Source organism: Mesoplodon bidens (genome assembly GCF_964165515.1).
Source record: "Mesoplodon bidens genome assembly, chromosome: 14".
NCBI lineage: Eukaryota > Metazoa > Chordata > Mammalia > Artiodactyla > Ziphiidae > Mesoplodon > Mesoplodon bidens.
The window spans coordinates 13,529,374-13,543,480 of record NC_138170.1 but is presented as its reverse complement, the minus strand read 5'-3'; the positions used below and the strand labels follow the sequence as shown (position 1 = coordinate 13,543,480).

Below are 14,107 nucleotides of genomic sequence, written 5' to 3'. Positions count from 1 at the left end.
TAGGGGACCTAGACAGCTGCCTCTTCAGGGGAGAGGTCTCCAGAAGCTTCCATTCTTGTTGGCCATGCACGTTTCCCCAGTGTGCTATAGCTATCTTGAAACTCCTGCATTCAGTATTCCTTCCTTTGGCTTGGAAGGCTACCCTAACTTCCAGAGATTAACGTCAGTGTCGGGAATCTCTGAGAGGGAATGCAGCAGAAGCCATCATCAGCTAACAATTGCCCTAGAATTGTTCTGTGAGCACAGTCTCCAGACCAGGGGCCAGAGATAGAGAGTGAGGTGGGGGGTAGGGGATTAGGAGAAGGGCAGAAGGATTTCCTGTCCTGCAGCAAGAGGCCATGCTTTGCTGTCTGACATTCTGTACTTTGCCCACCTCCTCCACAAAGCTCTCCTCACAGGGGAAATGGACCAATGGCTTTCCAGGCCAAGCGCCATCATGTGCAAACTCTACACGTGCCTGATTACCCAAGAGGAGCATATGATCGCATGGACGAATGGAGCAGCATGTGAAACATGACACCTGCTCTGCCCTTGACACTTCTTTATCAAGCATCCAAATCGACATCTAAGTGGAGAACCAGCTGGAGAGCAGAAATCCCATGTTCAGAACGGCAGCACGCTTCCCCAAGTGTGGAGATCATCACCCTCTGAGGATTCTTGGCCCTACAAGCCTGTCCTGGGACATGTGAAAGAGGTTCTTGCCTGAACACTCTCCCCTCCATGTCTTCTGTGCACAGCTCAAGGGGCAGATTTCATTTCAGGCTGTTCTAGAAGACAGGGCCGAAAGTAAGAGAGGAAACCGCTGGAGACAAATAAAAAAACTGGAAGAATTTGGTGAAAGCCATCTGTAGGAAAATAAGAGCAAAATTTGACCCTAGGGAACTAGAGTTAGTGGGAGGAGAAAACAGGGCCGGGCCCCAAACTTGTCATTTTGCCATTTAAATAAAGAGGTCAAGATGCTGAAGTGCCCCGGAGAATTCTCTTGAGTGACTTACCCAGAATATGGAGAAATTCCATCAGGGCGTTTCAACGCTATGAGTCTGGGCTACTAGACATTAACAGAATTACCAAGTGGCTTTTCCAGAACACAGTGAAGGGGACATTAGCCCTAAAGTTATATGGGGGCTCATGCTGAATGGGGCTGAGAAAGGAGGCAAAGCTCAGCACTCACACCCAGGCAGCAGCCCCTGACTGCAACCAAGCACATTTGTGCCCTGATTGAAAACTGGAAATGTTATGAGACTTGATGATTTCTGCTCCTTGGACCTGCCCAACTCTTCCTCTTGCCCTTACTGAATTTTAGCTGATCTCTTTTGGGTTAATTTTATATTCAAAACTCTACTGAAACACACACACACGCACACGCACACACACACGCACGCACACACCATGGTTATCAACTTTGAGAGAGGAAAAAAGAAAAAAAATTAGTTAGCTCTACCCCCTTCCTCTCCTAGGACCCAGCAAGACGCCTGGCACACAGTCAGCTCTCAAGAGGTAAGGAGGGGGAGGAGAAAGGGAGGAAGGAGGGAGAAACTTAGTTTCGGAATAGATGTCAGGAAAATGGCCAGCATGAAGGTACCAGTCAGTTGATTGCTGCCTCTTCTCCTGATGGAATGTTTTTGCCTTGGGAAAATCCTTCCATGTCTATCTCTTCTAGGACTGAGAAAAGGACAGAATGGGGATGAGACAACTTGATGTGTTCTTGAAACAGACATCACAAAAATGTTTCCATGAGTGACTACACATGTGCTTGAAACAAAAGAATAGGAAGGCTCATCAAATAAATAGTCTCAGCAAAGGAATAGTAAATGCAAGCAACCAGATAGAAATATTAGAACTGAAAAATACAATAACTGAAATAAAAATCTCAGTAGATGGAGTCAACAGCAGGATTGAACTGGATGAAAGTGAAAATATAATCAAATTTGTGGAACACAGCTAAAATAGTGCTGAGAGGGGACCTTATAGCTTACATGAAATAGAAGAAAAGTCTCAAATCAATAACCTAAGCTACCACCTCAAGAACCTAAAAAACTGAGAGCAAAATAAACCCAAAGACAGCAGAAGGAAAGAAATAATAAAGATAAGAGCAGGAATCAATGAAATTGAAAACAGGAAAAAAATAGAGAAAAATAATGAGGCAAAGAGTTGGATCTTTGAAAAAAATCCACAAAGTTGATAACCCTTTAAAAGCCTAACAAAGAAAAGACACAAATCACTAACATCAGGAATTAAATAGATGATATCAGTAAACACCCTGCAGACATCAAAATGATAATAAAGGATTACTGAGAAAATTCTACACACATGAATTGGACAACTTAGATGAAATGGACCAATTCCTCAAAAACACAAATCACCATACTCAATATGAAATAGACAGTTTGAATAGCCCTATAACTATTATGGAAATTGAATTTATATTTAAAATTCTAGAAAAAGAAAACACCAGTCTCCAGAATTCACTGGAGAGTTCTACTAAACATTTAAATAAGAATTAATAATTCTACAGAATCTCTTCCAGATAGTGCAAGAGGAGGAAATACATTCATTTTATGAAGCTAGTGTTGACCTAATATCACACCAGACAAAAACAGAACAAAAAAGGGAAAGTATGGACCCATATCCCTTATGAATATAGACACAAAAGTTTCTAACAAAATATTAGGAACTAGAATTCAGCAATATATTAAAAAAATTATATACCATGACCAAGTGTGGTTTGCTCCAAGGATGCAAGACTGGTTCAATTTCCTAAAATCATTCAATTTAGTTATCCATATTAATAGGCAAAAGCCAAAAAAAACTCACATGATCATATCAATTGGTACCAGAAAAAGCATTTGACAAAATGCAACACCCATTTGTGATAACCCTCAGACAAACGGGAAGAGAGTGAAACCTCCTCAACTTGGTAAAGAGCATCTACAAAAATCCTATAGCTCAGTGGTCCCCAAACTTTTTGACACCAGGGACCGGTTTTGTGGAAGACAGTTTTTCCAGAGACCAGGGCCAGTGGGGGGAGGGATGGTTTAAGGATGATTCAAGCACATTACATTTATTGTGCACTTTATTTCTATTATTATTACATTGTAATATATAATAAAATAATTATACAACTCACCATAATGTAGAATCAGTGGGAGCCCTGAGCTTGTTTTCCTGCAACTAGATGGTCCCATCTGGGGGTGATGGGAGACAGTGACACCCAAAGTGTGTTGCTTATGTCCCATCTACTCTGTAAGATGCAGCTTAATTGTCACTTGCCACTCACTGATAGGGTTTCTTTTTAATATAAATTTATTTATTTATTTTATTTATTTTTGGCTGCATGGGGTCTTCACTGCTGCGCATGGGCTTTCTCTAGTTGTGGCGAGCGGGGACTACTCTTTGTGGCAGGGCATGGGCTTCTCATTGCGGTGGGTTCTTTTGTTGTGGAGCATGGGCTCTAGGCAAGAGGGGCTTCAATAGCTGCAGCACGTGGACTGCAGAGCGCAGGCTCAGTAGTTGTGGTGCATGGGCTTAGTTGCTCCATTGCTTGTAGGATCTTCCTGGACCAGGGCTTGAACCCGTGTCCCCTGCATTGGCAGGCGGATTCTTAACCACTGCGCCACCAGGGAAGCCCCCACTGATAGCGTTTTGATACGTGTCTGCAAGCGATTTATTATGGTCTCTGCACAGTCAAACCTCTCTGCTAAGGATAATCTGTATTTGCAGCCGCTCCCCAGCGCTAGCATCAGCACCTCAGCTCCACCTCAGATCACCAGGCATTAGATTCTCATAAGGAGGGCGCAACCTAGGTCCCTCGCATGCGCAGTTCACAGTAGGGTTCATGCTCTTATGAGAATATAAAGCCGTCACTGATCTGACAGGAGGCGGAGCTCAGGCCGTAATGCGCGCGATGGGGAGCTGCTGAAAATACAGATGAAGCTCCAATTTTTCGCCCGCTGCTCACTTCCTACTGCACAGCCTGGTTCCTAACGGGCCATGGACCGGTACAGGGGGTTGGGGGCCCCTACTATAGCTAACAACATACATATCAGTGAAACAAGGAATGCTTTCCCCCTAACATCAGGAATAAAGCAATGATGTTTGGTCTCACCATTCTTATTCAATATATTATTAAAAGTTCTAACTAGTGAAATAAGGCAAGAAATGGAAATAAAAAGCATATTCTTTCATATCAGAAAGGAAGAAATAAAACAGTTCCTATTTATATATGACATCATTGTCTATTTAGAAAATCCCAAGAAATCTACAAAACAAACAAACATCCTAGAACTAAGAAATGAGTTTAGCAAGGTCACAGGATATAAGATCAACATGCAAAAATTCATTGAATTTCTATATATTAGCAATGAACACTTGGACAGGAAAAATTTTTTAAACTCAATATCATGTACAATTTCTCAGAAAAATAAGTACTTGGGTATACATCTAACAATAGATAGGATTTGTATGCTTAAAACTACAAAATGCTGATCCTCAACAGAATACTAGAGGCTGAGAGGAGCAGCATATTAAAAGGATTATACACTATGGCCAAGTGGGATTTATTCCTGGAATACAAGGATGGTTCAACAAACAAAAGAATTATCTATGTAATATATCACATTAACAGAATGAAGAAAAAAAAAACATGATCGTCTCAATTGATGCATTAGAAGCATTTGAGAAAATTCAGCATCCTTTCATGATAAAAACACTCTGGAAACTATGTCAATATTATAAAGTCATATATGAAAAAACTCACAACATTATACTCAATGGTGAAAAACTGAAAGCTTTTCCTTTGTCAGGAGCAAGACAAAGATGTCTGCTTTCACCACTTCTATTCAACACAATACTGGAAGTCCTAGCCAGAGTAATTCAACAAGAAAAAGAAATAAAAGGCATCCAAATTGGAAAGGAAGAAGTAAAACTGTCTCTATGCACAGATGATATGATCTTATATGTAGAAAACCCTAAAGATTACACAAACATCACACATACACACACTGTTAGAATGAACAATTCAGCAAAGTTGCAGGATACAAAAATCAACATGCAGATATCAGTTGCATTTCTATACATCAACAGTAAACAATCCAAAAAGGAAATGAAGAAAGCAATTCAATTTATAATAGCATCAAAAATAATTAAATACTTAGGAATTAACAAAGGAGGTGAAAAACTTTCAGCAAGAATGTTGCTGCAAGAAATTAAGGAAGATATAAATGGAAAGAAATCCTGTGTTCATGGATTGAAAGACTTAATATTTTTAAGATGTCAGTATTACCTAAAGCTATCTACAGACTCAGTGCAATCTATCAAAATTGCATGACTTGTTTTGCAGAAATAGAAAAACTCATTCTAAAATTCATATGGCATCACAAGGGACCCTGAATAGCCAAAACCATTTTGAAAAAGAAGAAAAAAGTCAGAGGTCTCACACTTCCTGATTTGAACATTTACAAGTCTACAGCAATCAAAATGGGGTGGTACTGACATAAAGACAGACATATAGACCAATGTAGAAATACACCCTTGCATATTTGGTCAAATGATTTTTGACGAGAGTACCAAGATCATTCAATGGGAAAACGATAGTCTTTTCAACAAATGGTACAGGGGAAACTAGATATCCACATGCAAAAGAATGAAATTGAACTGTTATCTAACATGATATACAGAAATTAACTCAAAATAGACCAAAGACTTAAATGTCAGAGCTAAAACTATAAAACTCTCAGAAGAAAACAGGAGAAAAGCCTCATCACATTGGATTTGCAATATTTCTTGGATATGACGTCAAAGGTATAAACAACAAAAAAAAAACTATACATGTTGAAATTCATTAAAATTTAAAACTTTTGTGCATCAAATGACACTATCAACACAGTAAAAAAGCAAGAAAATATTTACAAATCACATACAGATAAAAGACCAATATCCAGAATCTCTATATAGAGAACTCAAAATTTAACAACAAAAATCCAAACAACCAGGTTAAAAATGGGCAAAGTGCTTGAATAAACATTTCTCCAAAGATCTACAGATGGACTATAAGCGTATGAAAAGATGCTCAACCTCACTAATCATTAGGGAAATACAAATCAATACCACAATGAGATAGTACTTCACACCCATTAGCATAGCTGCTATCAAAACAACAACGACAAAAACCAAAATAACAAGTGTTGGCAAGGATGTGGGGAAATTGGAACCCTTGTGCCCTGTTGGTGAGAATGCAAAATGGAGCAGCCGCTATGGTAAATAGTACGGCAATTCCTCAAAATATTAACCATAGAATTACCATATGATCCAGCAATTTCACTTCTGAGCATATATCCAAAGCATTGAAAACAGTGGCTTGAATGGGTAATAGTACACTCATGTTCATAGCAGCACTAATCACAACAGTCAAAATGTGGAAGCAACCCAAGTGTCCATTGATGGGTGAATGAATAAACAAAAAATATGGTATATACATGCAGTAGAATATTATTCAGCCTTAAAAAGGGAAGGAAATTCTGACCCAGGCTACTACATGGAGGAGCCTTGAATACATCACGCTAAGTGAAATAAACTAGTCACAAAAGGACATATACTGTATGGATCCATTTATATGAGATACCTAGAGTAGTCATATTCAGAGAGACAAGTAGAATGGTCCCTTTCCAGGGACCAAGGAAAAGGGAGAATGAGAAGCTATTATTTAATGGATTCAGAATTTCAGTTTTGCAAGATGAAAAAAGTTCTGGATGTGAATGGTGGTGATGGTTCTACAGCCAATGACAGATGAGGAACTGGGAGTGGGATCAATTCTGGGTTAAAACAAATCAGAGAGAAGAACCTGGCTGAATGCTTTTGCCCAGACTGTCTACATAAAGTACAGTTGGCCCTCCATACCCACAGATTCCACATCCACAGATTCAATCAATCACAGCTCAAAAATATTCAGAAAGAAAATCCAGAAAGTTGCAAAAAGCAAAACTTGAATTTGCTGCACGCTGGCAATGATTTACGTAGCATTTACCTTATATTTACAACTATTTATTGCTGCATAACATTTACATTATATTAGGTATTATAAGTAATCTAGACATGATTTAAAGTATATGGGAGGATGTGCATAGGTTTTATGCAGGTACTACTCAATTGTATATAAGAGACTTGAGCATCTGTGGATTTTGGTATCCTCTGGGGGTCCTGGAACCACCCCCCCTACAGATACCAAGGGAGGGCTGTAGGAGTATGGTTCTGAGCCAGTCTATGTAGTGGATTGTGTAAGAAGTCTCAGAGGGAATATCTTCCTCTCTGCCTGCAAAGCTGTACTTTATGAATTTTCCCATCCCCACTGGCCATGTAACGGACAGTGCACTGCAACACTGCAAAGTAGTAGAGAGTTGGTTTGCCTGAGTGTGGCAATCACAGGAAAGCTTGGATTCTGCAGCCAGCTGTGTGACCCCCAAGTATCCGTCTACCCTTTGGGTTGAGAAGCAGCAGAGCTCCAGCCTCCCCTCTGCCCAAGCACACGCAGCATGCTGGCAAAATGACTTCTCAGGGTTACCTTCTCTAGAGATTTCCCTTCTGGCATCTGCAAAGGCAAAGATAGAGGTATGGCTAGGCTTCTCCAACGAGGCATAAAATAGAATGTGCTTTGGGTCTGGCTGGCTCTCTCACGCCTAACCCTAGCAGACGCTCTGCCTTTGATCCACTGTGATACCAGCCCATGGCCCACCATCACTTTACTAAAGTGGTTTCTCTGCTGAAACTGGTGATGGACAGAGAGCCATCCCAGGCTCTTCAGTGTCCAGAGACTCGGAAAGAAAAGATCACCTTTATCCTTAACCCTCCTCTGCTAGAGCACTCTGGGCTCTACCAGAATCCAGCTGCCACTGCTTGTCACCTTTCTCAAGAAGAGAGGCTTTTAAGACACAAGAAATATCGAGCAGTTTGGATTAAAAAAAAATTAAATTAACATCTTCAGGCAGTTTAGAAGAAAAAGAGACTTTGATCTGAACAGCTTCCTTGGGTGATCAAAGCTGTGCTTTTCTGAACTGATTACCCCCTCCTCAACCTTTTTCCAGTGTAATATAAATAAGGCTTCCTCACCTGTGGAAGCTGATGAGCTCACACCTGGAGCTGATGGCGTGGAGGAGACTGGGCAGGTGAACTATACGGATTCAAGATGGGCATTGTTCCAGTCTGGTCCAATTTTTAATCACTTTTCTATTGCAAGGAATGCCCTTAGAAATTGCACAACTGATATTTTTTGCTAAGGCTGGCAGAAATTCCTTAACTAAGAGACAGTACCACTGCCCATCAATTTGACAAGGCAGTAATGCAGATCCCAAGTGGCTAAAGTCTGAGGCAGAAAGCAGAGCCCTTCATCACAGTGAGAGAACTAGGTTGTTGCTGGGGGAAACTGTTCTGAAATCACGCTGGTATTACCATGCATTAATAAGCTTTGTTCATCTTCTCTGACACTAGAGGTCCAACTCAGTCCTTTTGCTTCATCTCCTTGCTTCTTATGCGGTTCAGGCCATGGATACAGGCTGCCTACTTGGCATACATTGCAGGCAACCTCCCTTCTTTCTGTTGTTGGTCCCAGTGAGCTATGCTCCTGGGAACCAAGCGTCTCAGTTCTACAAAGGCACACACCAAGGCCTGACACTGGTCTAGGCACTGCAGAAATTCCAAGATGCATGAGCCACAGTTCCTGCCTTCCTGATCACATTGTGGTCAGGGAGAAAGTCACATGGGCAAATAATTACACCAACAGGCAGAATGTGTAATAAGGAAAAACACACTGCTGTGAGAACCCAGGAAAGGAAGGGGTGACTTTCAAAGGGAAGAGATCAGGCAGGGGTCCTTGGACAAAATTTCAGTACAGGGAACCATTAGAGAATATAGCCATTTCAGCTTGGGGTTTGCCATAACAAAGAGAAAGAGATCTGGACATAAAAGATGATATATTTAAATTATTATACAGCAAAACGACCTTGTTTAGGGCTGTGTAGTTCTATGAATTTCAACACGTGTAGAATTGTGTAAGTACCATATATATATCCTTATATATCAATTATTATTTATTTTTCAGTTCCTCAAATAGCTTCTCCATTTACTCTGTCCAGGAGTTATGGCTACATTCAGGATTATTGTGAAAACTAAATGAGGTGAATGTAAAATACCTTGCAGTGCCTGGCACATAGTAGGTGATTAAAAAACATTGGTTATTATGATTCTATGGGCAGAGCTTTCATAGGGGCACATGGGCTTGAGAGTAAGAAAAACAGTAAAATATTACTCTGACAATTCAATAGATACCAAAAAAAGGTGTAATTTGGGACACATTTAAAGAAACCAAGATAATTGTAGAGAGGACTCTCTGATGGCCATAAGTCTAAGGAAGCTATATAAATGAGAAGCATGGTGAGGGGGGGAGACGCTTGTCCAGGGATAAAGACAAAAGGGTAGCATTTAGTAAATGTCAGGATGGTCAAATCCCACCATAATGTGAGGCTTGACAAATAATCTGATGAAGATTTAAAAGGCTATTTTTAGCTACGCTCAGAGTTTGAAGAGACAGACACCTGGTCTGGGGAAGAAAGCTTTGATGTTAATAAATGCAAACAGAAAGCAGACATACTTGTCTCCTAGAATGTCCCCATCTTCTCTCTGAATTGGGAAGGACACAGTTGTAAGACATTTGAAACCAAGGAGGACAAAAGAGATGTCAGGAAACTGTAAATGAGCAAATGTCCACGTTAAAAAAAAAAGAAAAAAGAAAAAATAGATTGGGGAAACTACAGAATTTATAAATCCAAGTTAAAATGCTAGAAAAGGCTATTCAAGGTAGTGTATGAGTGATTAGAAAAAGATGGTCACTAGGAGCGTGTCTGTGTTCACTGTGGCTAAGCCTTGCTAAACTAACCTTATTTCCTTTCTTTTTTTTTTTTTTTTTTTGTGGTACGCGGACCTCTCACTGTAGTGGCCTCTCCCGTTGCGGAGCACAGGCTCCGGACGCGCAGGCTCAGAGGCCACGGCTCACAGGCCCAGCCGCTCTGTGGCATGTGGGATCTTCCCAGACCGGGGGCACGAACCTGCCTCCCCTGCGTCGGCAGGCGGACTCTCAACCACTGCGCCACCAGGGAAGCCCCTTATTTCCTTTCTTAATCAGGTTGCTAGAAGACAAAATCTGGGGAAGTTGATGTATCTTGATTTTTTTTTTCTTTTTTTTTTTTGCGGTATGCGGGCCTCTCACTGTTGTGGCCTCTCCCGTTGTGGAGCACAGGCTCCGGACGCGCAGGCCCAGTGGCCGTGGCTCACAGGCCCAGCCGCTCCACGGCATGCGGAATCCTACCAGACCAGGGCACGAACCCGCGTCCCTGCATCGGCAGGCGGACCCTCAACCACTGCGCCACCAGGGAAGCCCGATGTATCTTGATTTTGCACAGCACTTTCCAGACTCTTAGGCTATCCTTATGTACAAGCTAGGGAAATATGAGTTAGATGAGAGTCTATTAAATAGATTCTCAAATACTTGTTTGAAAAGATACAGATCTATCAGTTGAGTTCTATGATATAAAGACAAAGATGGACCTGACAAATCTGTAAATGACATAAACACATGAGGTGATTGAATCAATATTCATAGAGATTTTGGGGACTTGAGGTAAGTCATATCAACAAGATGATACTTTAAGAGAATAAATTTAAAATCATCCCTTTAGGGATGTGTATGTGTCTGTATGGGTTGGTTGAAAACGGTTCATAGGAGAAAAGGCATAGTTGGAGTGTTAAATGAGCAAACATTTGATGTAAGCCAAATTGAATGATATTCTTTCACTCATTTCTTCAAGAAACATGTGACTGGGGCTTCCCTGGTGGTGCAGTCGTTGAGAGTCCGCCTGCCGATGCAGGGGACACGGGTTCGTGCCCCGGTCCGGGAAGATCCCACGTGCCGCGGAGCGGCTGGACCAGTGAGCCATGGCCGCTGAGCCTGTGCGTCCGGAGCCTGTGCTCCACAACGGGAAAGGCCTGCGTACCGCAAACAAACAAACAAACAAACACGTGACTCTCATAAAAGCAAATTCCATCTTACTTTGCTTGTAAAAGTATAGAGTCCCAAACCAGGACAGCGATGGTGCTACTGACGCTACAGTGATGAGAAAACATCTGGACACTGTGTTCAGTCCCGTGAGACACCTTGAAGGAGAGAATGAAACATTTAGAAGAGGCCACCAGGTCCAAAGTGGCACAAGACCTGGAAGCTGCATTATGAGAAAATGGCAGTCTGTGAAGCCTGATCCTCTGAAGAAAGAACGCCTAAGCAGAGATGTGAAACTTATCTTTAACTTGTTAAGGGTTGTTATCTGGATACGTTCATACACTCCTGCTTTGCTCCTTAGGCAGCAAAAGTTACAGGATTAATAACTATGAGGTATACAGGAAATTGGATGTCAGCCAATCTCTTACAGTGTATCAGCTTTTTCCCCAGACCCTAAGCATACAGAGATGAGCAGGACAAGATCCCTTTCCGACAGAGTTAACAATCCATAAATTCATATTCCACATAGACAAGTGGTTCAGTATGCAATGGTTCTTCCAACAGTGGATTGGAGAACTGGATGCCTCTTAGTGCACTGAGCTCCCATCTCTGAAACCTCAAAGGAAACACATTCAGGTTCCGTTTGAGGACCTGAGGCTGGGCTGATGGTATCTGGACCTCCAGGTGGTGTTCTGGTTGCCACCAAGAACCAGACCACCTGTTTCCCAGGACAAGAAAAGAGGGTAGTCAAAGGAGAGTCCGAGCTGTGTTCAAGGAGAAAAGAAAAAGTTCAAAGCCAGAAAAGTGGCCCTGAGCATCAGATACACAAGAGCCACAGACTGTCAACAGGAGGAGAAGTCAGGGGTCGACAGAAGGACAGAGCAGACGTAGGCAGCGCAGTGTGACACTGGCCCGCTGGGATGGAACGTGGGAATGGTGTCCGCAGTCGGGGCTGTGTGGGACCAAGTGAACTTGAACTTGAGATAGGACTGGACTAAGGCTGGATGACCACCTGTCGGGGGTGTTAGAGATGGGATTTTGCCAGACATCCTCCCTCTGCTTTTCCATCTCTACTCTCCACCCTTCTCCACCCTGCTCTGGGCCCAGGAAATTGATCTACGTAACTTGCATCAGAGGAATCCTTGCCCTCTGAATCCAGTTAGGTTCTGAGAACAGGAAGCCCCAGCTAGAGACTGGAGATGGGGAAGAGAAGGAGGTTGGGATATCCCTGCCCCCTGCCTGCCTTCTTGTGCGATCACCTTGGGGTTTCTGTGTTCCTTGGCTGAAGGTCACAGCTCCTCTAAGGGGACCCTGTCAACATAGCTTTCTCTTCCAGGATCGACATAGCTCTCTTCCCTCCAAACCTAGAGAAGATAACAATTGAACTTTGCCTCACAATAATATGGAAAGGGGGGAACAGGTGGGAGTAGAGATAAAACAAGATTGGCTGTGAGTTGATAGCTATTAAAGCTGGATGATATAGACATGGAGGTACCTTATACTATTATTTCTATGTTTGTATAATTTTGGAATTATTAAATATGAAATGCTAAAGAATAGTTAACTTAAAAGTTACTTGTTGATACAGGAAAACTCATCTATTATTGCTGGATGCCACTGATGTCATGATGGAGGTCTGCGTGTCGGTTTCAGAAATGTGATAGGAAAAACGTATTGAAACAAAATGAAAATGAGGAATGCTACTTTTATGAAAGTCTAATCAAACCATGCTCAATGGAAAATATCAAGATGATATTATTCAGAATGTGCATTTAGAATATTCTTTCATGAATCGAGAAAGAAAGCAAACAGAAATATTACATTTATTTTAAAAAAATATATTATGAGTGGACTTTGATTCTAAGTAACCTCGGGTGGGGAAGAATTAGATGAGATTGTAGACGAAGCAAGACTGGCTGTGAGTTAATATTTGTTGAACTGGGGGAATGGAGACATGGAAGTTGGTTATGCTATTTTTTCTAATTTTATATATGCTTTAAATTTCTCCATAGAGTAGTTTCAAAATATAAATCACATACTGCATGTCCAAAATGTGACCATTTTCAGACTTAGAGAACAAACTTATGGTTACCAGGGGGAAAGGGTGGGGAGGGATAGATTGGGAGTTTGAGATTGACATGTACACCCTACTATATTTAAAATAGATAACCAACAAAGACCTACTGTATAGCACAGAGACCTTGGCTCAATATTTTGTAATAACCTAAATGGGAAAAGAATTTGAAAAAGAACAGAAACTTGTATGGGTATAACTGAATCTGCTGTACACCTGTAACGAACACATCATTGTTAATCAACTATACTCCAATATAAAATAAAAATTAAAAAAAACAAAATATGACCATTTATGTTAAGTATGTATTAACTTTTATGATTTTATGAAATGTAATATTACACTATTTCTCATTCGCCTCCTTAGATTCTGCGTTTTCTAACATATTTTTCCATTTCTCTCCTCTTCCCCCACCCTTTAGTTTTGTCTGCTATGTGGAACCAAACTGGTGTTCCAGGAGCGAGCCTGGTATCTAGAACATAAATATTTCACTCCCCTGGGCAGCATGAAGATTAGGCGTCAGGTAAGAATCCCTGGGGTGCAGAAGAAACCCCTCGTGCTCAGCTCTTTGCTTTCTTAGAAAACAGTCCTGCCAATCTTTTATCTGTTTCCACTCACGAATTTTTGTGCCTCTGAGACTTCACATACATGTTTTCATTGCCTACCGTGATCATATTACACTTCAGAGTTTAAGTGACAGGGAAGTGATTCACCATGTATGAACTTCTCACATGTAAAGGAGAGGAAGAAATCAAAAGTGCTGGCAAAAAAAAAAAAAAAAGAGGTATGAAGTGATTTTCATTTTCTTCCTTCTTACGAAAGCCTATTAACTCATTCTTTATATTTAGAAAAAAGACCTGGTGGTATTTTTGTCAGTGGTTGCAATGGGAATTCAGTGTGACAGCCACAGAGCACCTGAAAATGAAGGTACAGCCAGTGAATCATCACCATAATGCTGCTTTAGAAAAAGACTATCAAACAGCATAATCATCTAT

General features: G+C 41.2%; 1 protein-coding gene across 1 annotated transcript in view; it reads left to right on the top strand.

The window, feature by feature from the left end:
* ACOXL (acyl-CoA oxidase like) overlaps positions 1-14,107 on the top strand; it is a gene marked incomplete at its 3' end in the record, with an annotated part of 353,946 nt that overhangs the window by 307,671 nt on the left and 32,168 nt on the right. Inside the window, 1 exon segment of the mRNA XM_081254598.1 lies at positions 13,534-13,635. Coding sequence (XP_081110724.1) covers positions 13,534-13,635 — 102 coding nt within the window.